Source organism: Staurois parvus, unplaced genomic scaffold, assembly GCF_062004578.1.
Source record: "Staurois parvus isolate SC_StPar_1 unplaced genomic scaffold, SC_StPar_1.0 ptg003866l, whole genome shotgun sequence".
In the NCBI taxonomy this organism is placed as follows: Eukaryota; Metazoa; Chordata; class Amphibia; order Anura; family Ranidae; genus Staurois; species Staurois parvus.
The window spans coordinates 1-25,000 of NW_028321661.1; the positions used below are offsets into that span (position 1 = coordinate 1).

Below are 25,000 nucleotides of genomic sequence, written 5' to 3' on the forward strand. Positions count from 1 at the left end.
TCCATGGGAGCAGTTGCACGGATGGAGTGACCACGGCCAGGAGTAAGGCTAGCATTGCTCCTTATCCTTGTACCTCTTTCTGAGCAGTGAACCCTTGCATTGTGGGGGAGGGGGGCAGACAGGGCTGTGTGTGAATGAAGTCAATGGCTGTGTGTGATTGAAGTCAGTGGAGGAACTGCAGATATACAAATACTCACAAGAGCTTTTAGCTCCAACATCCTAAAGATTCAACGTTCAGATCTTTATCTTCTCCATTTCTCTCTCCCAGTCCCGAGAGTTGGATATCCAGAAGAAGGTGTGTGAACTGCTGAAGTACCAAGGAGAAGAGCGGCTCCTGAAGGAGATGGAAAGCTGGACTCTTCCTCGCTTCCCGGTCAGTGGGCACGACCTCCGCCGATTGGGGATCTCTTCAGGGAAGGAGATCGGGAGGATCCTGCAGGAACTCCGGGCGCAGTGGAAGGAGAGCGGGTACCGGAGCGACAAAGAGGAACTTCTGAACAGCGTTCATGGGAAGGGGTCCTGAATGTGGGGGAAGGGGTCCGGAATGTGGGGGAAGGGGTCCTGAATGTGGGGTCAGGAACACAGTACTGTGCGCATCACTTGGAGGGGTTCTCCAGGAACAAGTTATGTTCTGCACTCAGAGGAGGCTGCTTAGTGGCCTCTAGTCTACGGACCATTATGTCCCACCAACACATCTGCTGTTCCTTCTGCCCCCCAAGGGGACAAAGTGGGGGCAGGAGGAGTAATGTCCCATTTTGATAGGTGCTGTGGATTTGGAGCTAGCATGGTCAACAGCCCCCCCCCCCCCCCCCCACTGTTTGACCATGCTGCTCAGTAGGAAACTAAATTAATTTTGATTCACAGTGCTTGTCTCCGCCCAGGACCAGCGCTGTCACTACTCATGCAGGGGAATTAGGAGGCCGGTCAGTGTGACTGCAACACACATCGTACTGACTGACAGGAGGGGGAGGGAGAAACAGAGCTCCACACTAGGAACAGCCACAAATCGGGCTTCATGCGAGGAGGAGCTGATGGGCAATAATAGCCGTCATAATTATGTGATTTACCGGAGAAGCGTTCAGTGTTTCTTTTCACAAGCAGAGAGAAGTATTTTATCATGAATTAATATCCCGAAATTTATCTTTTTGAGGCTTCTTTAAAGCTGAACTCCAGGATGATAGTAAATGGATGCGTACAATGGCCACCTTGTGGGTTATCTGGAGCATGCTCTGCTTCCTTCAACCATAAATCCATCCCTTGGTGTAGGTTCAGTAATGGCCGCTGGCCCCGTACGTCTTACCTCCACCATAAATCCATACCTCGGTGTAGGTTCAGTAATGGCCGCTGGCCCCGTACGTCTTACCTCCACCATAAATCCATACCTCGGTGTAGGTTCAATAATGGCCGCTGGCCCCGTACGTCTTACCTCCATCATAAATCCATCCCTCGGTGTAGGTTCAATAATGGCCGCTGGCCCCGTACGTCTTACCTCCATCATAAATCCATCCCTCGGTGTAGGTTCAGTAATGGCCGCTGGCCCCGTACGTCTTACCTCCATCATAAATCCATCCCTCGGTGTAGGTTCAATAATGGCCGCTGGCCCCGTACGTCTTACCTCCACCATAAATCCATCCCTCGGTGTAGGTTCAATAATGGCCGCTGGCCCCGTACGCTTTACCTCCACCATAAATCCATCCCTCGGTGTAGGTTCAGTAATGGCCGCTGGCCCCGTACGTCTTACCCCCACCATAAATCCATCCCTCGGTGTAGGTTCAGTAATGGCCGCTGGCCCGTACGTCTTACCTCCACCATAAATCCATCCCTCGGTGTAGGTTCTGTAATGGCCGTTGGCCCCGTACGTCTTACCTCCACCATAAATCCATCCCTCGGTGTAGGTTCAATAATGGCCGCTGGCCCCGTACGTCTTACCTCCATCATAAATCCATCCCTCGGTGTAGGTTCAATAATGGCCGCTGGCCCCGTACGTCTTACCTCCATCATAAATCCATCCCTCGGTGTAGGTTCAGTAATGGCCGCTGGCCCCGTACGCCTTACCTCCACCATAAATCCATCCCTCGGTGTAGGTTCAATAATGGCCGCTGGCCCCGTACGCCTTACCTCCACCATAAATCCATCCCTCGGTGTAGGTTCAGTAATGGCCGCTGGCCCCGTACGTCTTACCTCCATCATAAATCCATCCCTCGGTGTAGGTTCAGTAATGGCCGCTGGCCCCGTACGCCTTACCTCCACCATAAATCCATCCCTCGGTGTAGGTTCAGTGATGGCCGCTGGCCCCGTACGCCTTACCTCCACCATAAATCCATCCCTCGGTGTAGGTTCAATAATGGCCGCTGGCCCCGTACGCCTTACCTCCATCATAAATCCATACCTCGGTGTAGGTTCAGTGATGGCCGCTGAACCTGGTACGTCTTACCTCCACCATAAATCCATCCCTCGGTGTAGGTTCAATAATGGCCGCTGGCCCCGTACGTCTTACCTCCACCATAAATCCATCCCTCAGTGTAGGTTCAGTAATGGCCGCTGGCCCCGTACGTCTTACCTCCACCATAAATCCATCCCTCGGTTGTAGGTTCAATAATGGCCGCTGGCCCCGTACGTCTTACCTCCGTCTCCATAGCGCAGGGTGACCAATCGTGTAATAGCCCCTCATGGTGCTCAGGCTGCAGCACTGATGCCATTGGTGGATCCCTTCTACAGATCCCGCTAGGGTTTTCCTTTGCCTGTCCTGCTCAGCCATTGGGTAACACCTAGAGACCCGCCCACTGCATAGAGCGTCAGTCAGGTGCCCGAGGGATGAGACGTGGAGCGCCTTACAGATCCTCCTCCCTGCGGCCAGAGATTGATTCAATGTTTGTAGAATGATGATGTCACAGCCAGTAAAAGTAACATTTTGTTGGTTCTGCATCCACTTATTGAGAACATTTTGCGGTGTAAATGGGGGAGGGGGGCTTTATATTGAACATTCAGTTCATCCTGGAGTTCAGCTGCTGATCTGAAGTCTGAGCCCTGAATGTAAGTTGCATTGAGGCAGACGAGGTGTCGGGGCTTCACCCATAATGTGCCTTACAGGACAGCCGCTCCATGTGTGTGGTGGATTCGCATCGCATTGCCATTTATTGTTCATTGCACCCCAATGTTCTGCCTGCTGAGATGCTCTGCGGTGTGCGATGTTCTGAGACACAAGAGCCGGTTCTTCCACAGCCCCTTATAAAATGAACAGGGACGAGGAAAAGGTAAACTCCCGACAACCATTCTGCCCTACAGAGAGCTGTATTGTTAGAGGGATGGACGGGAGGGATGGATGGACAGGAGGGAAGGATGGGAGGGATGGACAATGGGCCTGAATTCCAAATGAGAGGCAACACTGTCAACGGGGGTAACCTTTGTTGGGGTGGCGATAATCTAAGCAGGGGTGTCAAAGTGGCGGCCCTCCAGCTGTTGCCAAACTACAGGTCCCATCATGCCTCTACCTTTGGGAGCCATGCTTGTAATGGTCAATCTTGCAATGCCTCATGGGACTTGTAGTTTGGCAACAGCTGGAGGGCCGCCACTTTGACACCCATGATCGAAAGGATGACATCACCAAGTCTGATCAAAGTCGTCTTTATGGCAAAAAGAAGAGGAATCCGATGCGTTTCGGGGGCCGAGTCCCCCTTCATCAGGGCTTCATATCTGGATGTAAATTAGGAATAATTGGACAATAAATTGCAGAATAAAAGTAAACGAATACAAGCCAGCGCTCTTCTCAGCGTCCGGTGCTGGCGCTCCACCCTGTTCTGCTTGTATTGCGGAATACAGGGATATTAACTACAGTGATGGGGGGGGGAGGGGCACTGATCAGGTATCAATACCTTTAATATGCAATTATTTTAATGTTTATTGTGCAGTATTCCTCTTATTTGGAGCCTCAGGTGACGGGTGACCTCTGACCCCAACAAACATTGAATTATTTTTGTTTTATTGTGCAATAACTGAATAGACTGACTTTGCTCTTAACCTTCAACCTTTCTGCCCTGGATCTGATGATTTCACACCACTGAGATAACAGCCCAACTTATACCTGTCCTTGGAGAACCAGAGAACCCCTCCAGCCAGATAACAGCCCAACGTATCCTCATCCCTGGAGAACCAGAGAACCCCTCCACCCAGATAACAGCCCAACTTATCCTCATCCCTGGAGAACCAGAGCACCCCTCCACCCAGATAACAGCCCAACGTATCCCCATCCTTGGGGAACCAGAGAACCCTCCACCCAGATAACAGCTCAACGTATCCCCATCCTTGGGGAACCAGAGAACCCCTCCACCCAGATAACAGCCCAACTTATCCCTATCCCTGGAGAACCAGAGAACCCCTCCACCCAGATAACAGCCCAGCTTATCCCTGGAAACCCCTCCACCCAGATAACAGCCCGACTTATCCCCATCCCTGGAGAACCAGAGCACCCCTCCACCCAGACAACAGCCCAACTTATCCCCATCCCTGGAGAACCAGAGCACCCCTCCACCCAGATAACAGCCCGACTTATCCCCATCCCTGGAGAACCAGAGAACCCCTCCACCCAGATAACAGCCCAACTTATCCCTGGAGAACCAGAGAACCCCTCCACCCAGATAACAGCCCAACTTATCCCCATCCCTAGAGAACCCCTCCACCCAGACAACAGCCCAACTTATCCCCATCCCTGGAGAACCAGAGAACCCCTCCACCCAGATAACAGCCCGATGTATCTCCATCCCTGGAGAACCCCTCCACCCAGACAACAGCCCAACTTATCCCTGGAGAACCAGAGAACCCCTCCACCCAGATAACAGCCCAACTTATCCTCATCCCTGGAGAATCAGAGAATCCCTCCACCCAGACAACAGCCCAACTTATTCCCATCCTGGAGAACCAGAGAATCCCTCCACCCAGATAACAGCCCAACTTATCCTCATCCCTGGAGAACCAGAGAACTCCTCCACCCAGATAACAGCCCAGTTCATTTCCATCCCTGGAGAACCCCTCTACCCAGCCAGCACACAATGTCCGCTCATATCATGTGACTTTTAAAGGAATGTAATTGGCCAGACACACTGACGGAGCAAAGTGGTCACCTACAGGTTCATGTAAATGTCGTTATTTCTGAACCCCGATAATAAAAACTATTTTTTTATGTTATTCCTCGTTCATGTATTCTGTATTCAGACTGAGGACCAGATGGAGCAATAAATCAGGCAGCCAGCGGTACATTCTCCAGCATATAGAGCTTTTGGCTTCATATATTTTATTTCTATGTTCTATAGACATCGATCGTTTTGCAGTGCAATAGTCACTTCTGGTTCAACAGAAAAAAAAATGTACATTAAAAAAAAAAAAAAGATCGCCCAGCACACGGTGTTATAGGGAGGAGGCGGGGCAAGCCTAGAGCGGGAGTGCTTCCTAACGGATCCACCAATCAGATCTCGGTGTTGTATATACAGCTGGGGGGGGGGTCTGGACTCTTCCTCTCATTGCACTGTACAGGATTATTCAGTAAGGCGAGAACGTGATAACGGACGGCAACCAGATTTCTGAAGCGGCTCGCCGTAGATCAGCACACAGCATCGTTTCAATGGCGGCCGAATCAGATCAACTTTTACATCAAATGAAGAACATCAGAGAAACAAAGAGAAGATTCTGAGTGTACAATAGAAAGAAATCATCACATGACCTCTGTATTATATAATATAATCCCTTAAAGCGAACCTTCCAGCGAAATCCACCATCACCCCAGCGGAGGGGCCTACAGCTGGCGGTCAGCGAAATCCACCATCACCCCAGCGGAGGGGCTTACAGCTGGCGGTCAGCGAAATCCACCATCACCCCAGCGGAGGGGCCTACAGCTGGCGGTCAGCGAAATCCACCATCACCCCAGCGGAGGGGCCTACAGCTGGCGGTCAGCGAAATCCACCATCACCCCAGCGGATTGGCTTACAGCTGGCGGTCAGCGAAATCCACCATCACCCCAGCGGAGGGGCCTACAGCTGGCGGTCAGCAAAATCCATCATCACCCCAGTGGAGGGGCTTACAGCCGGCGGTCAGTGATCCTTCCAGGGAAATCCACCATCACCCCAGTGGAGGGGCTTACAGCCAGCGGTCAGTGATCCTTCCAGGGAAATCCATCATCACCCCAGTGGAGGGGCTTACAGCCGGCGGTCATCGAACCTTCCAGTGAAATCCACCATCACCCCAGCAGAGGGGCCTACAGCTGGTGGTCAGCGAAATCCATCATCACCCCAGCGGAGGGGCTTACAGCCAGCGGACCTTCCAGGGAAATCCACCATCACCCCAGCAGAGGGGCCTACAGCTGGTGGTCAGCGAAATCCATCATCACCCCAGCGGAGGGGCCTACAGCTGGCGGTCAGCGAAATCCACCATCACCCCAGCGGATTGGCTTACAGCTGGCGGTCAGCGAAATCCACCATCACCCCAGCGGAGGGGCCTACAGCTGGCGGTCAGCAAAATCCATCATCACCCCAGCGGAGGGGCTTACAGCCAGCGGACCTTCCAGGGAAATCCACCATCACCCCAGCAGAGGGGCCTACAGCTGGTGGTCAGCGAAATCCATCATCACCCCAGCGGAGGGGTTCACAGCCGGCGGTCAGCGAACCTTCCAGTGAAATCCACCATCACCCCAGCGGAGGGGCCTAGAGCTGGCGGTCAGCGAAATCCACCATCACCCCAGCGGAGGGGCTTACAGCTGGCGGTCAGTAAATCCATCATCACCCCAACGGAGGGGCTTACAGCCGGCGGTCAGTGATCCTTCCAGGGAAATTCACCATCACCCCAGTGGAGGGGTTCACAGCCGGTGGTCAGCGAACCTTCCAGGGAAGTCCACCATCACCCCAGCAGAGGGGCTTACAGCCGGCGGTCAGCGAAATCCATCATCACCCCAGCGGAGGGGCTTACAGCCGGCGGTCAGTATTGGGACGAACGTGATTTGGCTCAAAATGTATTAAACATGAAAAATACAACCTTACAAAATTTTGGAAAATTTAAATTTCTCAGATAACCCCCCCACCCAACTAATAATGATGTCATAGAAACACCCACTCCTGTCCGGACCACATGCCATCACTAAGGCTCGGTTCACAACGCGGCGGTCCCATTGTTGTGCCATTTCCTGTGCGACTTTCATGCCAGACTTCTACAGAGTATTCTCAAAGGAACAATCTACAACGGGGGACAACTAGTGGCCAGGTAGGGAACTGCAGATGGAGGCGGAGTTAAAAGCAGAAGAGTCAACTATTGAACTAAGTCCTAATTGTAAACCATCAACTTTGGCAAATAAATCTGTACTGGACGAGGGTGCGTTTCCCTACACATCATCCGGCGAATTGATGAATCTAAAATATACAACTTTTATTAAAATATATAAAATATAGGCTCAGCTGTAATTAATGCCTATTGGGGTGGAATGTTCTGCGTTTTATAGTCCCATCATTTGCATTCCTCAAGACAGTGAGGTATTTTTGGTGGATATGGTGATGTATGGGGCTTATCCATGAGGCTGACATTCAAGCCCGTGGACGAGTGTACCCGTATTACCTATACTAATTCATTTTGTCCATGGGGGGGGGGGGGGGGGGGGTAACTCCATTTCCTTAACAGAGGTTTATATATTGAAGCTGATAGGCTGATGATCAAACTACAGGACTACAGGGCCTCTTTGTATGCCGTCACTTCACCTAAAACGGTACGGTGTTTGATTTGGTGTCATTAAGCAGTTGGATGGAAGGTAAGTATCTGCAATGGTATCCAATCCTATTGTTGTGCGCAGAACATTCCCCTCCAATAGGAATTCATTACACCTGAGAATACTTTTTTTTTTTTATATATATTTGAATAAAGATGATATATTTTAGATGCATCAATTGGCCAGATGGTGAGTAAGGAAACGCACCCTCGTCCAATATAGATCTTTTAAAAGCAAGAAGAGTCCCGGCTCCTCCCTTGTCCAGACCAAGCCCCTGTTTGAAGGTGGGTGAAATGTGGTAAAACCTCCCATTTTTACCTGCAAGTTCAACAATCGATACAATTATTCTATAATACATTATAGTTTTTTGGGGGGTTTTACGCATTCCACCCACCTTCAACCATAGGCTTGATCTGGACGAGGGAGGAGCCAGGACTTGTCTGCTTTCAACTCCGCCTCCATCCGCAGTTCTCTACCTCGCCGCTAGTTGTAACAGTGCACCATGCGGAAACTAGTGGCCAGATGGAGAACTGCAGATGGAGGCGGGGTTAAAAGCAGAAGAGTCCTGGCTCCTCCCTTGTCCAGGCCAAGCCCCCGTTTGGAGGTGGGTGAAATGTGGTAAAACCTCCCATTTTTACCTGCAAGTTCAACAATCGATACAATTATTCTATAATACATTATAGTTTTTTGGGGGGTTTTTACGCGTTCCACCCACCTTCAACCATAGGCTTGATCTGGACGAGGGAGGAGCCATGACTTGTCTGCTTTCAACTCCGCCTCCATCCGTAGTTCTCTACCTCGCCGCTAGTTGTAACAGTGCACCATGCGGAAACTAGTGGCCAGATGGAGAACTGCAGATGGAGGCGGGGTTAAAAGCAGAAAGAGTCCTGGCTCCTCCCTTGTCCAGACCAAGGCCCCGTTTGTAGGCGGGTGAAATGCAGTAAAACTTCCCATCTTTACCTGCAAGTTTGACTATCAATATGTTTAGTTTTAATAAATACTTTATAGTTTTTTTACTTGTTTCACCCACCTCCAATCATGGGTTTAGTCTGGACAAGGGAGGAGCCAGGACTGTTTTGTTTTTAACTCCGCCTCCATCTGCAGTTCTCCACCTGACCACTCGTCCCCGTCACACTGTTTCCTGACCCCAACATGGCAGCTTACATGTAGGATGCTGCCATGGATTGGCGCCAAAAGGAACATTTTGGTAAATATTTGATGCAATTTTCTGGTATCATGGTGGCTGAGTGCGGTCCGGACAGGAGTTGGTGGTTTCCTGACATTATCATTGGCTAATGGGTACTCCCAATCTTTTTCCTTGTTCAAGGTGGCCCCCCCCCCCCCATAATGCTGCATACCCTTGGGAGGAAAATATAGAATCTACTCATCGCTCCCCAATTTCTGTAGTGCCAGAGACAAGGCACCCCCTCCTGCCGACAGGATCCGGGAATACAGGGCAGCCCAAGTCATGCAGCACAGTACGGGGGTCTCCTCGATCATCATTCTTCATGATCTGGCAGGAAGGAGGATGATACCACCCTCGCCTAGGCAATGCAGGAGGACGTCACGGAAGGGAAGTACATTATCCAACACCCCCCAGGTATATTTTGTAGGAGGGGGGCCACCTATATGCAGTCCATGCCACTGAAGTGGAAGATCCCCTCTAAATGATTGCAGGATATGTGTGTGAGGATTATACTGTGATACCGGAGGAGGACAACCTCTGATTGGTGGAGAAGGGAATACGAGAATTGGATTCCTTCTGGTTGATCATGAAATAAACACAATCAGATCCGTCCCGTCTCTGGATAGACGAGCCATTTATAAACCCAAAACGTTCGACCAAAATCACAGATCTAGAACCAAAAACGTGATATGTGGACAATTGCAGGTGGACAGTCCAGGTGACATCGCCTCCCTTTCTGGGTCTCTACGCTGCTGAGAGAACACAAATATTCTGAGGATTCGGTTTTTAGTCTCAAATAAAGTGCAGTTGTCACCCGTAGCAACCGACTGAAAAGGCGGGGGGAGGGGGGCGCTGCTCCCGAGCCCAAGGCTGGCTCACTCTTACAGACTGGCGGGGCCCCATAACTCACACCGAGTCAGGCAAGGAGCGGAAGCTGGCTGCACTCCAGTGTGGTTCAAATGTCGGCAACTTTATTGTTCCTGAGTTTCCTCCTCCTCTGATGTGTTTCACCCACTGAGCTGGGTCTAAAGGGTCCCGGAAATAAAAAGGTCTATGCAGCTAAGGGGCGCCTGTAGACAAACCGCAGACTTGAATCAAGTTTGATGTCCTTACTATAGGTGGAGGCCATTTTTATACCTCCCAAGCCTGGCCAAAAACGCCCAGAGATGCCATCATCCTGCCCGGCCTTGTTGCTAGGGTGTTGCTAAGACACTCCCATCCATCACAGCAACAAACTCTTGAACCCCCGCACTTATGTGGTCTACTACCCCATGTGTCGCAGCATCGCTAAACTCGGAGCTACTGTGATGGGCGAGAGAGTGCACGGGAGGGAGAATCAGATGGGGGTGTCTTAGCAACATCCTAGCAACAAAGCCAGAGGGGATGATGCCACCTCTGGGAGTTTATGGTCAGGCTTGATGAGGTACGTAAATGGCCGACACCTACAGCAAGAGCTTTATCCAACTTTAGCCAAAACTGTACAGTTCGTTTTTTATGTAGATCTGTGGGTGAGCTAAAGGGGGCCTCAAACGTGGCTCCTAACATCTCTAAAGGGCCACACATACCAATACATGTAATGCTTGAGAGGACTGTGATGTGGAACTGGGAACACGTTACATGAATCTGGTAGAGATCTATACTGATATCCTAATCCAGTGGTCTCCAACCTGCGGCCCGAGGACCATATGTGGCCCTTTGCTTGCCTTTATCCGGCCCTTGGGACATTATTCACTGATATGAGACACAATTCTGCCACTGATATCAACAATGGAACACTATTCCTCCCACTGACACCAATGACGGGGTACTATTCCTCCCACTGGACACCAATGATGGGGCACTATTCCTCCCACCGACACCAATGATGGGGCACTATTCATCCCACCGACACCAACGATGGGGCGCTATTCCTCCCACTGACACCAACGATGGGGCGCTATTCCTCCCACTGACACCAACGATGGGGCGCTATTCCTCCCACTGACACCAACGATGGGGCGCTATTCCTCCCACTGATACCAATGATGGGGCGCTATTCCTCCCACTGACACCAACGATGGGGCACTATTCCTCCCACTGACACCAACGATGGGGCACTATTCCTCCCACTGACACCAACGATGGGGCACTATTCCTCCCACTTACAATGATGGGGCGCTATTCCTCCTACTGACACCAATGATGGGGCGCTATTCCTCCCACTGACACCAATGATGGGGCGCTATTCCTCCACTGACACCAACGATGGGGCGCTATTCCTCCCACTGACACCAACGATGGGGCGCTATTCCTCCCACTGACACCAACGACGGGGCGCTATTCCTCCCACTGAACCAACGATGGGGCGCTATTCCTCCCACTGACACCAACGATGGGGCACTATTCCTCCCACTGATACCAATGATGGGGCACTCTTCGTCCCAATGACACCAATGATGGGGCACTCTTCGTCCCAATGACACCAATGATGGGGCACTCTTCGTCCCACTGACACCAATGATGGGGCACTCTTCGTCCCACTGACACCAATGATGGGGCACTCTTCGTCCCAATGACACCAATGATGGGACATTCTTTGTCCCAATTATGGGGCACTCTTCGTTCCAATGATGGGGCACTCTTTGTCCCAATGACAGCAATGATGGGGCACAATTCCTCCCACTGACACCAAATGTGGCAATGCTTACTACCACTGATTCCAGGAAAATTTCCACTCCCGCTGGCTACAGTCCGGCCCCCCCAAAGTCTGAAGGACAATAAAGTTGTCCTTTGTTTAGAAAGTTTGGAGAACCCTGCCCTAATCAATGCTCCAGACTGCCAAGGCATGCACATCCTCTACCAAAGGGCCACATGTGGCCCTCAGGCCATGGGTTGGGCAACAGGGGGCTAGAGAAGACCCTTACCTTCAAGGCATTGTTTTGACAGAGGTGGACTAACCCTTTAACTGTTAGAGGTCCTCAGGTTCATGGCCACCATCCTATTCTCCATGGCCATTGTCTAACGCCACTGCTGCAAACCAGTCCATCCCTCCTTTCCTGGACATGTATGCAAAGATGGTAGTTATTCCTATGGAGGGACTGTCTACGACTGAGAAGCACAAGAGACATCGATGGTATTTTCTTCCACATCTGCTGGAGGTAAAGATCAGGCTGGGTGAGTTTGCAGTACTGTAAGGAGGACCCCCAGCTTTATGGGGGAAACGCGTCAGCCGGTCCCAGACGGGGACTTTTTGCTTGTTTGTCAGAAGTAATAAAGTTGCCAGAACCTGAATTTGCTGGAGTGCAGCCGGCTTTCTGTCCCTGAAATACTTTCGGAGCTCCTACAGGCCGGACACAGTCCTGGGTTGTAGCTGTTGATCTGGGGGGAGCGGCCGGGGAACCTGGAATACAAATGTACAGAAACCAGAGAGACAACTAAAAGGATCCTTCTACAACTAGAGGGGGGGGAATCAGAGGTACTCTAGGTGGGACAGGAAGGGTACCCCCAGGAGAGGCACCGAAACAATGAGAGAAGTGTGCGATGGAAGCAGCTATGGAGGGGGATGGGAGAAGCACACAGGGCTTTCCTTCATGTCCATGTGGATTGATGGCGGGAGAGTCACAGCAGGTCCTCTGCTTCCATCCATAGAGACTTCTGGAAGGACAGGACTTCCAACTGTCAACAGATGTGGCGTTACATGCGGGGGCGGGGGGGGGGGGTGTCGGTGATACTTCCCCTGCAGGGTATCCGGGGGCGGGGCGTAGACAAAGCACGGTGCTGGAAACGGTCCCGATTCACAGGCACAGAATGGGGGACTGGTCCTGTCCCGACTCCTCATCTTCTGGCAATGGGATTCGTGGCAGCAGAGCGGAGCGGGTCAGACCCCAGAACCTCTGCGGAGAGAGATCCTTACGGACCGCCGTGAACTTCCAGCCCATGTGACTCCCGCAGACCCGGCACTGTGCGATCGTCCAGGCGTACCTGCAATATACAGAGAGAGGTCGATGAAAGAAACGTAATGAGCAATATAAACCGATCATGTGATCACAGCAAGCTAGAGAGCGATGACATCACTGAGAACACAGCCTATCCATTCACTAGAGAGCGATGACATCACCGAGAACGCTGCCTATCCGTTCACTAGAGAGCGGTGACATCACCGAGAACGCAGCCTATCCGTTCACTAGAGAGCGATGACATCACCGAGAACGCAGCCTATCCGTTCACTAGAGAGCGATGACATCACCGAGAACGCAGCCTATCCGTTCACTAGAGAGCGATGACATCACCGAGAACGCAGCCTATCCGTTCACTAGAGAGCGATGACATCACCGAGAACGCAGCCTATCCGTTCACTAGAGAGCGATGACATCACCGAGAACGCAGCCTATCCGTTCACTAGAGAGCGGTGACATCACCGAGAACGCAGCCTATCCGTTCACTAGAGAGCGGTGACATCACCGAGAACGCAGCCTATCCGTTCACTAGAGAGCGGTGACATCACCGAGAACGCAGCCTATCCGTTCACTAGAGAGCGGTGACATCACCGAGAACGCAGCCTATCCGTTCACTAGAGTGCGGTGACATCACCGAGAACGCAGCCTATCCGTTCACTAGAGAGCGGTGACATCACCGAGAACGCAGCCTATCCGTTCACTAGAGAGCGATGACATCACCGAGAACGCAGCCTATCCGTTCACTAGAGAGCGGTGACATCACGAGAACGCAGCCTATCCGTTCACTAGAGAGCGGTGACATCACCGAGAACGCAGCCTATCCGTTCACTAGAGAGCGGTGACATCACCGAGAACGCAGCCTATCCGTTCACTAGAGAGCGGTGACATCACTGAGAACGCAGCCTATCCATTCACTAGAGGGCGATGACATCACTGAGAACGCAGCCTATCCAATCACTAGAGAGCGATGACATCACTGAGAACGCAGCCTATCCAATCACTAGAGAGCGATGACATCACTGAGAACGCAGCCTATCCAATCACTAGAGAGCGATGACATCACCGAGAACACAGCCTATCCATTCATTAGAGTGCGGTGATATCACGGAGACTGCGGCACTCAGGATGGATCATTCTGGACGCACACAGGAGGTATTCTCCGTCATCCCCGATCACACTTTTTAATAACAATTTCCCATTAAAGTTTCTGACACTTTGAACCTTTTTTGTAAACAAGATGAAGGAGATAATGATCTCGGTTTCCTGCTGCTGCAAACACTCTAAATTCTGTCAAAATATCTGCCGAGACCACTTCTGTTTTCTCAGGAATGTTCCGTCTGCGTGCGTCTCTGCACACCGCATCGGCTCAGAGCACACCGACACCCGCAGTGACATTATTGATGGTCGCAGAGGTCGCGGCATTCCACCAATGTCCCAACACTCCATTCCTCCTCTATATATGACACGGGGCCCCTATGGGGGGGCCTGACCACCATGGAGGAGATCAGAGACCACCGGGGGCAGCAGGCTCTAGCACAGCTCCATTAACAAGTGAGGATTGAAGGGTTCAGAGGTCATAACCTGGAAAAGCTCTGGGTGACGCACCAAGCCCTCTGCGCTCCGGTGACTTGGGGAGGGTGTCGTCCCGGCTCCATACACACAGAGGAGGAAGGAACAAAATGGCGCACTCCTAAAAGAAGCCTGACTCCACCTAGGCCACACCCCCTCCCCAACACGTTTCGACCTGCTCACAGGGCTTAGTCACAGAGGTCAGTAGTAACGCTGAGTGCGGAGCCCTCATGTTGTCCCCGGTGCCGCCTTCTCCGTCTCAGAGCCCTCATGTTGTCCCCGGTGCCGCCTTCTCCGTCTCAGAGCCCTCATGTTGTCCCCGGTGCCGCCTTCTCCGTCTCAGAGCCCTCATGTTGTCCCCGGTGCCGCCTTCTCCGTCTCAGAGCCCTCATGTTGTCCCCGGTGCCGGCTTCTCCGTCTCAGAGCCCTCATGTTGTCCCCGGTGCCGGCTTCTCCGTCTCAGAGCCCTCATGTTGTCCCCGGTGCCGCCTTCTCTGTCTCAGAGCCCTCATGTTGTCCCCGGTGCCGCCTTCTCTGTCTCAGAGCCCTCATGTTGTCCCCGGTGCCGCCTTCTCTGTCTCAGAGCCCTCATGTTGTCCCCGGTGCTGAGCTCTCCGTCTCAGAGCCCTCATGTTGTCCCCGGTGCTGAGTTCTCCGTCTCAGAGCCCTCATGTTGTCCCCGGTGCTGAGCTCTCTGTCTCAGAGCCCTCATGTTGTCCCCGGTGCTGAGTTCTCTGTCTCAGAGGCCCTCATGTTGTCCCCGGTGCTGAGTTCTCTGTCTCAGAGCCCTCATGTTGTCCCCGATGCCACATTCTCTGTCTCAGAGCCCTCTTGTTGTCCCCGGTGCCACGTTCTCTGTCTCAGAGCCCTCATGTTGTCCCCGGTGCCACGTTCTCTGTCTCAGAGCCCTCATGTTGTCCCCAGTGTGATGTTCTCTGTCTCAGAGCCCTCATGTTGTCCCCGGTGCTGAGTTCTCTGTCTCAGAGCCCTTCTCTCCGTTATCACAATTCCTCGGCATTATTCTAACCCAGACTGATTGGCGGCTGTAATGCCATATAACTATGACCTATAGGGAAGAGGCAAGCTTCCTCAGCGTTCGGTCCTCCTACAGGCAGGACATCTTCCTGACAGGACATATTGTACCCCCAGTGAAACACTACCGCAGGGACAGGCAAGCCGTTGCGGGAGTACAGGTCCCATAAGGCACTGCAAGCCTGACAGCCGCAGGCAGAGGGATGATGGGATTTGTAGTTTCATCACACCTGGAGGTTGCCTATCTGTACTGCCTGCTGTAGCACCACTCGCCCCGGGAACCGGCTGTTCTCTGTGGCACTCGCCCCGGGAACCGGCTGTTCTCTGTGGCACTCGCCCCGGGAACCGGCTGTTCTCTGTGGCACTCGCCCCGGGAACCGGCTGTTCTCTGTGGCACTCGCCCCGGGAACCGGCTGTTCTCTGTGGCACTCGCCCCGGGAACCGGCTGTTCTCTGTGGCACTCGCCCCGGGAACCGGCTGTTCTCTGTGGCACTCGCCCCGGGAACCGGCTGTTCTCTGTGGCACTCGCCCCGGGAACCGGCTGTTCTCTGTGGCACTCGCCCCGGGAACCGGCTGTTCTCTGTGGCACTCGCCCCGGGAACCGGCTGTTCTCTGTGGCACTCGCCCCGGGAACCGGCTGTTCTCTGTGGCACTCGCCCCGGGAACCGGCTGTTCTCTGTGGCACTCGCCCCGGGAACCGGCTGTTCTCTGTGGCACTCGCCCCGGGAACCGGCTGTTCTCTGTGGCACTCGCCCTGGGAACCGGCTGTTCTCTGTGGCACTCGCCCCGGGAACCGGCTGTTCTCTGTGGTACTCACCCCGGGAACCAGCTGTTCTCTGTAGACGCTCGCCCCACCAGGCTCAGGTTCAGGGCTTTGTAGACCGTCAGCGTTTCATGAACGTAGCCATGAGGGTTGACATAGGCCGCCATGGGGCCACACAGGGACAGGCTGCAATAGAGGAAAGCAGGAATAGAAAATGCAAAGTACATCGGACACACAACATATGGGAACCGATCAGCTCAGAACACTTTGACAGGCTGAACTAACGCAATCAGCACAGCAGCTGGACAAACACTGCTTGCACAGCATGTTGTAGGCGAGTCTTGGAAGTCTGGCATTTTCAGGAAGCACCTGGCTGAGCTCCTCCACCCCCACGACATAACCTTTTATGTTGGTGCTGGGGGAAAGGAGCAGACGGGAACACTGTAGAGCCCCGATGCCCTACCTGTGACCCTATACCATACATAGTGTGGCCCACGGGGCCCCTGAAGACAGAGGTATAGGTTTTCCTTACTTTGGAGATACATTGAAGGCATGTATAACCTCATGGGAAGGTTGTTGTTGGAATGAAGGGTCTGGTGACAGGGCCTCTACAGGCAGCTCTGAGCAAAGACCGGGATAAAGCAGCCAGGTTGGGAGTGATGGGCGGGGTGGAGAGGCTGACATGGTGACGTTGGGGAGATGGAAGTCAGGAGAAACCCAGAAGGATGAGGACCAGAAGGATGGACAACAGACAATGTTCCTGGGAGGGAGACGTTGGGGGTGATAGGGTGGGGAGGAGAGGCTGACAGTGATGTTGGGGAGATGGAAGCCAGGAGAGACCAGAAGGATGGGGACCAGGAAGATGGACAAGAGACAATGTTCCAGGGAGGGAGACATTGGGGGTGATGGGCGGGGTGGAGAGGCTGACATGGTGACTTTGGGGAGATGGAAGCCAGGAGGGACCAAGAAGGAAGGGGACCAGGAGGATGGACAAGAGACGATGCTCCTGGGAGAGAGACGTTGGGGGTGCTGGGCGGGGTGGAGAGGATGATATGGTGAGGTTGGGGAGATGGAAGCCAGGAGAGACCTAGAAGAATGGGGACCAGGAGGATGGACAAGAGACAATGTTCCTGGGAGGGAGATGTTGGGGGTGATGAGCGGGGTGGAGAAGCTGACAAGGTGAAGTTGAGGAGATGGAAGCTAGGAGGGACCCAGAAGGATAGGGACCAGGAAGATGGGGACCAGGAGGATGGACAAGAGATGATGTTCCTGGGAGGGAGATGTTGGGGGTGATGAGCGGGGTAGAGAGGCTGACAGGGTGATGTTGGGGAGATAGAAGCCAGGAGAGACCCAGAAGGATGGGGACCAGTAGGATGGACAAGAGACGATGTTCCTGGGAGGGAGATGTTGGGGGTGATGGGCGGGGTGGAGAGGCTGACATGGTGACGTTGGGGAGATGGAAGCCAAGAGGAACCCAGAAGGATGGGGACCAGTAGGATGGACAAGAGACGATGTTCCTGGGAGGGAGATGTTGGGGGTGATGGGCGGGGTGGAGAGGCTGACATGGTGACGTTGGGGAGATGGAAGCTAGGAGGGGACCCAGAAGGATGTGGACCAGGAGGTTGGACAAGAGACGATGTTCCTGGGAGGGAGATGTTGGGGGTGATGGGCGGGGTGGAGAGGCTGACATGGTGACGTTGGGGAGATGGAAGCCAAGAGGGACCCAGAAGGAAGGGGACCAGGAGGATGGACAAGAGATGATGTTCCTGGGAGAAAGATGTTGGGGGTGATGAGCGGGGTAGAGAGGCTGACATGGTGGGGTTGAGGAGATAGAAGCCAGGAGGGACCCAGAAGGATGGGGACCAGGAGGATGGACAAGAGACAATGTTCCTGGGAGGAAGACGTTGGGGGTGATGGGCGGGGTGGAGAGGCTGACATGGTGACATTGGGGAGATGGAAGCCAGGAGATCCAGAAGGGATGGGGACCAGGAGGATGGACAAGAGAAGATGTTCCTGCGAGGGAGATGTTGGGGGATCATTGAAGGAAATAAATGTCATGATGGCTCATATATTGTTCTATTGTCTAGCTTCAGCCTGAAGTGTGATATTAACCCCTTCCCACCACCGCCGCCTCCTGGCCCTTTAAGAGGATTGACTGCCAGGCAGCGGAGGCGGGCATTCCAATCATGTGACCGCTGTGATTGGCTCTGAGCACAGTATATGCAGCTGCCTGGCGTCAAAGCCGACCTGCCAGGAGGCTGCATTTATGCGTGTGGCCGGAAGGAAGTGGTTAAATCCTCCCTCTGGCTTCCCCTTCAGTTTTGCACAGGTGTATCGGCTCCTCCCCTTCAGTCCTGCACAGGTGTACCGGCCCCTCCCCTCCAGTCTTGCACAGGTGTACCGGCTCCTCCCCTCCAGTCTTGCACAGGGGTACCGGCTCCTCCCCTCAGTCTTGCACAGGGGTACCGGCTCCTCCCCTCAGTCTTGCACAGGGGTACCGGCTCCTCCCCTCAGTCTTGCACAGGGGTACCGGCTCCTCCCCTCAGTCTTGCACAGGGGTACCGGCTCCTCCCCTCAGTCTTGCACAGGGGTACCGGCTCCTCCCCTCCAGTCTTGCACAGGAGTAGCGGCTCCTCCCCTTCAGTCTTCCACATGTGTACCGGCTCCTCCCCTTCAGTTTCACACAGGTGTACCGGCTCCTCCCCTTCAGTCCTGCACAGGTGTACCGGCTCCTCCCCTGGAATGGCTTACTCTTGATTTCACTAGGATCTGCCTGCTTACAGCAATTTGTGATCTGCTCTCCAGTGACTACATGAGTGCAGTGCAGTAAGGAAACTATTTTTTCAGGCTTATGGTACTTTGAATGAAATAGTCCATTAAAGTGGCGCTTTCACTGCACACTGGGAGCTTCTCACAATGTGCATTAGAAACTGCAGCAAGTCAGATAGAGCTCCGCCTCATTTCCTGGCTGGGGGACACCCAGCATCATCTAGCTCTTTCCTCTCCAGGCCTGACTGTCCCTTTTAATTGGATTTCAGTTCTTTCATAATGGAGGCTCGGCATCACATGTGGGCGTTACCTATGCAAATGAAACCTGCCTAAGAATGCCCACTCACCCAGACTGACACCCAGCCATCGGGGCATTCTGTTATTAGCATAACTCCTCCCACTGCGTACATCAGGGGCTCATGAGAGGAGTAGTGAGGCCGGGGCTGCGAGTTTTATTGCGGTTTATAGTCACATCCTCTGTGGATTGTATCAGTGATAAGTTGCTCTGATATCGCCTTATCCAGGAAATCTGCACCCTATACAGGAGGACGTCTGACCTGTCTGCGCGCGTCCCGCCATTGGCCGCCTCACCTGAAAATCTCGTTCTTGGTGGTGATCTCAGTGTCGTGACATCGCTTACAGCAGAGGGATGTGCACTACAATGAGAGAGAGAATCATAAGCAGCGCCCCCTATGGGATGGGAGGGAGGTGGGCGGGGCGTAGAGGGTACAATGGAACTCACTTTGCTCATGATGTCCAGCTCACAGCGCAGGCGCTGGATGGCGTTTCCGATCTGCAGCAGCTGGATACGCAGAGTGTCATCGATGGGCAGACAGGCCGCCACCCGGTAAGAGAAATCTGAGAAGAGAAGAACTCAGTCAGTCTAATGTGGTGCAGCGCAAACAGGAGGTCTTCACCGCCCGCGTCTCTGCAATTATTTCCTCCTACATAGAAGGGTGTGAAAAACCTTCAGGTGCAAATATGGGCAGCACAGTGGCTGAGCGGTTAGCACTTCCGCCTGGCAGTACTCGGGTCGTTGCTTCAAATCCCAACAACGGCACCACCTGCCTGGAGTTTGCATGTTCTCCCTGTGCCTGCGTGGGTTTCCTCTGGGTACCCCCGTTTCCTCCCAAACTACAAAGATATGCTTGGAGGTGAATTGGTTCCTGTCTAAATTGTCCCTAGTATGTGTATGTATGAATGTGAGTTAGGGACCTCAGATTGTACGCTCCTCAGGGGCGGGGCCTGATGTGAATGTACAATATATATGTAAAGCGCTGCGTACATTGATGGCGCTATATAAGTACCTGAAATAAATAATAAAATGTTTCATCTCTCTGGTGTCATAGAGAGCTTTTTATTTTTAATAACAGCTTACCGCCCGCCCTATAGCAGAGCTACTGCGACACGGCGGCAGGGCTGCACAAAATCACGTATATTTCCAGGTAGGGGGAACGCACGCTGACCTACCCGCGCCGCCACTGGCGGCTACAGCTATCACTGGGTCCCGGACAGATTCCCCGCTGGCACCCAGCGATCATTGAGGAACACTGACAGTCACTATGGTGACACTGTACTGCTAGGGTGACAGTATGTTAAAAAAAAAAAAAAAAAAAAAAAACATAAATAATAATATACAAAAATAAAATAAAAATGTAAAAAAAAGTTCTGAAAAATTTAAATTTTTGGTTATAAACTAATTTCGGTTATTTTTTTTTTTTTACTAAAAAGATAACTGAATAAATTTTGGCCAAGATTTGTGAAGAAAGATTATTTATTTGCAAAATTTTATAAGAAAAACACGTTTTTAAAAAATGTTTGGACTTTTTAATTTATATAGCAAAAAAAAAAAAAAAAAATCCCAGCGGTGAATAAATACCATCAAAATAAAGTTTTATCTGTTTAAAAAAAATACTAAAAAATTCATATGGGTGCAGTGCCGCATGACCGCGCAATTGTCAAAGTGTGACAGCGCTGAGAGCTGAAAATTGTCCTGGTCAGGAAGGGGGGGAAGCGTCCGGACTGGAAGGGGGGGGGGGGGGGGGGGGAGTGTCCGGACTGGAAGGGGGGGGGGGGGAAAGTGTCCGGACTGGAAGGGGGGAAAGTGTCCGGACTGGAAGGGGGGGGAAGTGTCCGGACTGGAAGGGGGGGGAAGTGTCCGGACTGGAAGGGGGGGGAAGTGTCCGGACTGGAAGGGGGGGGGAGTGTCCGGACTGGAAGGGGGGGGGGGAGTGTCCGGACTGGAAGGGGGGGGGTTAGTGTCCGGACTGGAAGGGGGGGGGGAAGTGTCCGGACTGGAAGGGGGGGGGGAAGTGTCCGGACTGGAAGGGGGGGGGAAGTGTCCGGACTGGAAGGGGGGGAAGTGTCCGGACTGGAAGGGGGGGGAAGTGTCCGGACTGGAAGGGGGGGGAAGTGTCCGGACTGGAAGGGGGGGGGAGTGTCCGGACTGGAAGGGGGGGGGGAGTGTCCGGACTGGAAGGGGGGGGGAAGTGTCCGGACTGGAAGGGGGGGGGGGAAGTGTCCGGACTGGAAGGGGGGGGGGGAAGTGTCCGGACTGGAAGGGGGGGGGGAAGTGTCCGGACTGGAAGGGGGGGAAGTGTCCGGACTGGAAGGGGGTGGAAGTGTCCGGACTGGAAGGGGGGGGAAGTGTCCGGACTGGAAGGGGGGGGAAGTGTCCGGACTGGAAGGGGGGGGAAGTGTCCGGACTGGAAGGGGGGGGAAGTGTCCGGACTGGAAGGGGGGGGGAAGTGTCCGGACTGGAAGGGGGGGGGGGAAGTGTCCGGACTGGAAGGGGGGGAAGTGTCCGGACTGGAAGGGGGTGGAAGTGTCCGGACTGGAAGGGGGTGGAAGTGTCCGGACTGGAAGGGGGGGGGGGGGGGGGGAGTGTCCGGACTGGAAGGGGGGGGTTAGTGTCCGGACTGGAAGGGGGGGGGGGAAGTGTCCGGACTGGAAGGGGGGGGGGGGAAGTGTCCGGACTGGAAGGGGGTGGAAGTGTCCGGACTGGAAGGGGGGGGAAGTGTCCGGACTGGAAGGGGGGGGAAGTGTCCGGACTGGAAGGGGGGGGAAGTGTCCGGACTGGAAGGGGGGGGAAGTGTCCGGACTGGAAGGGGGGGGAAGTGCCCGGACTGGAAGGGGGGGGAAGTGCCCGGACTGGAAGGGGGGGGGGGAAGTGTCCGGACTGGAAGGGGGGGGGGGAAGTGTCCGGACTGGAAGGGGGTGGAAGTGTCCGGACTGGAAGGGGGGGGAAGTGTCCGGACTGGAAGGGGGGGGAAGTGTCCGGACTGGAAGGGGGGGGAAGTGTCCGGACTGGAAGGGGGGGGAAGTGTCCGGACTGGAAGGGGGGGGAAGTGTCCGGACTGGAAGGGGGGGGAAGTGTCCGGACTGGAAGGGGGGGGAAGTGTCCGGACTGGAAGGGGGGGGAAGTGCCCGGACTGGAAGGGGGGGGAAGTGCCCGGACTGGAAGGGGGGGGGGAAGTGTCCGGACTAGAAGGGGTCCTGTCTTGAAGGGGTTAATACACAGGTGCACTTCGGTTTTCATAATTTTCGGTTTACAAATGCAATTCCATTGACAATGACGTTTCGGTTTACCATTTTTTTCGCAATACGAACGGATTAATTGGTTTTTGATGCATTTACACATTTTTCTTAGTCATCTCCCTGTACAGTATTTATACCTTTAATATGCACTTTATAAAGAGTTTTGAACAGATAAAAGACTTTTTTTTACTTTTTTCTGACCTCCGGAACGGATGAATTGGTTTTCAATGCATTTCTACGGAAACCGCGTTTCAGTTTATAAATTGTTTTTGGAATACGAAAAGTCGCGCAGAACGCATTAAATTCGTACACCGAGGTGCGCCTGTATTCTGGTCTCGCTCTCTAAGTGTAGGAACGCAGATCTTCCCATCCCCGCTGCTGATTCCTGAGCAGATGAAAGGGGCACCTCGATGATATTTCAGTGATGTGACAAGTTATTGGCTGTCTTTGCGGTTCCAGCGGTGAGGCCGCCGTGTCGCATGTCCTGCCCAGCCTGGAGTCTTCCATCCTAAAAACTAAACTAAAAATTCACAGTAAGAAAGGGGGACCTCCTAATAATGGCCACGGGGGGGAGGGGGGGTGAGCGGACCCTCCAACACATCATAATATAGAAGAATCCATTAAGTAGCTGAGCTTTGCAGACGGTAACAGGATTTCAGGTCGGGGTATCTGGCAGTGTTCTGATACACAGAGTCGGGGGAGGGGAGGCGCACTCACCTATTGGATTAGCAGGCAACGAGTCGTCTCGGAGATTCTCGTCCCATTCGTGCAGCTGACGCTTTACCCGCTCCATCAGAGAGTCCTGGAGACGGACAACACCGTGTCACCATATCATTTCATATTGACATTTATAGTAAGTCGCACATCGGGAGATTCTTTACATCTTTCCTTTTAGTTATTGTTACATTTGTACCAAATCCTCCCATGTTGGAACAGATTCCCTGAAAACAACATCTCCCCAATATAGCCCCCTGAAGCTGCAAAAGCTAAGGCGAACCTGCGCTTATTTCTTATCTAAAAGACTTCAATCATCATCGATCCCTTCTCCTCCTGATCCATACTGTCAATGGCCGGCCTCTCACAGCTAAAATCTGCAGCACCCAGCAGGGATGCATATCTAAAGGGATGCTGGGGATGTGTTCTTTCATATAATGTTGGAAGTAGGGATTTTTACAGGAGGAAGATTATATATATATATATATATATATATATATATATAAGCAATGGGTGGTCCGATCGATCCGCCCAAGTGAATTGTCAGACATGTCCATTTACATCCGCCTCCCTATAGACAGCAATGGGTGGTCCGATCGGGCCGCCCTTGTGAATAGGATCGGATGTAGGCGGGTGTCAGCGGTCACATGTCCATTTACATCCGCCTCCCTATAGACAGCAATGGGTGGTCCGATCGGTGCCCCCGTGTGAAATGGATGGGATGTAGGCGGGGTCAGCGGTCACATGACCATTTATATCTGCCTCCCTATAGATAGCAACTGGTGGTCCGATCGGTCCACCTGTGTGAATTGGATGGGATGTAGGCGGGGTCAGCAGACACATGTCCATTTACATCCGCCTCCCTACAGACAGCAATGGGTGGTCTGATAGGTCCGCCTGTGTGAATGGGATTGGATGTAGGCGGGGCTCAGTGGTCACATGTCCATTTACACCCGCCTCCCTATGTTCAGCAATGGGTGGTCCGATCGGTGCACCCGTGTGAATGGGATCAGATGTAGGCGGGGCTCAGTGGTCACATGTCCATTTACACCCGCCTCCCTATATTCAGCAATGGGTGGTCCGATTGGTGCGCCCATGTGAGGGGGGTCTAAGGTTAGGGTCACACCTGTGCGGCCACGCGGGCTGCGATTTGCGCAGACACGAGAACCCGTTCATTAGAATGGCCTGGCGGGACACACAGGAGAGTCCCTACACTCTGAAGTCGCAGCCCAGGTCCCCGGTACAGATGTGATTTCCTTCGCGGACGGCGTGCTATTGGGATTATCGGCACCCCCCTGCGGGTCCTGCATTTCCCTGTGTGGGTGGTTGCGGCTGCTGGTATTTGTGTGGGCCCTGCAGCGGCACCACCCGCACACATGTGAACCGAGCCTAAAGCAGTCATGATGACCGGCACACGTGATCCATGTCTGGTGTCTGCGATACTCACAGCGTCATACAAAGCGTAGAGCCAGCAAGGCCAGGAGGTGAGATTGGCACCATAGAACTTTCTCTGCGGGAAGAAGGGAGAGGAAATTATAACCTGAGAAGGAGAACAGAATGTCTTCTATATATTACCGCCCCTCTCCAGGCATAACATGGACCCCCTCCCCCCGCTGCAGATTCAGCAGCTGAAAGGATACAGCCCATATTATAGGAGCGTCAGCACACACACTATCGACACAATCCCAGACCCCACCAACATGGGCCATGGTGTTCTGTTACTATCTACTTCTCACCACTTCACACCTCTGAGGAAC

The 25,000-nt window shown here is 53.2% G+C and overlaps 1 protein-coding gene and 1 long non-coding RNA gene across 4 annotated transcripts in view; one reads left to right on the forward strand and one right to left on the reverse strand.

Annotated features, from left to right (window-relative positions):
* Positions 1-86: 86 nt before the first annotated feature.
* On the forward strand, positions 87-5,181 carry LOC149427328 (uncharacterized). Of its 2 annotated transcripts, none has more exons than XR_016311324.1 (2): positions 87-2,526; positions 2,591-5,181. It is a non-coding gene; the product is annotated as an uncharacterized LOC149427328 (long non-coding RNA). The 2 variants fall into 2 exon arrangements; XR_016311325.1 differs by having other exon boundaries at positions 87-2,463.
* Positions 5,182-5,248: 67 nt separating this feature from the next.
* Positions 5,249-25,000, reverse strand: part of CRBN (cereblon) — a 37,423-nt gene continuing 17,671 nt past the window's right edge. For both annotated transcript variants that reach the window (XM_089668122.1, XM_089668123.1), the window contains exons 6-11: positions 24,691-24,753; positions 23,247-23,331; positions 19,735-19,850; positions 19,584-19,648; positions 16,278-16,409; positions 5,249-12,884 (exon numbers count right to left, since the gene is read on the reverse strand). In XM_089668122.1, the coding sequence (XP_089524248.1) occupies positions 12,698-12,884; positions 16,278-16,409; positions 19,584-19,648; positions 19,735-19,850; positions 23,247-23,331; positions 24,691-24,753 (648 nt within the window). In that variant the 3' untranslated portion in view covers positions 5,249-12,697. The remainder of the gene's footprint in view (positions 12,885-16,277; positions 16,410-19,583; positions 19,649-19,734; positions 19,851-23,246; positions 23,332-24,690; positions 24,754-25,000) is intronic.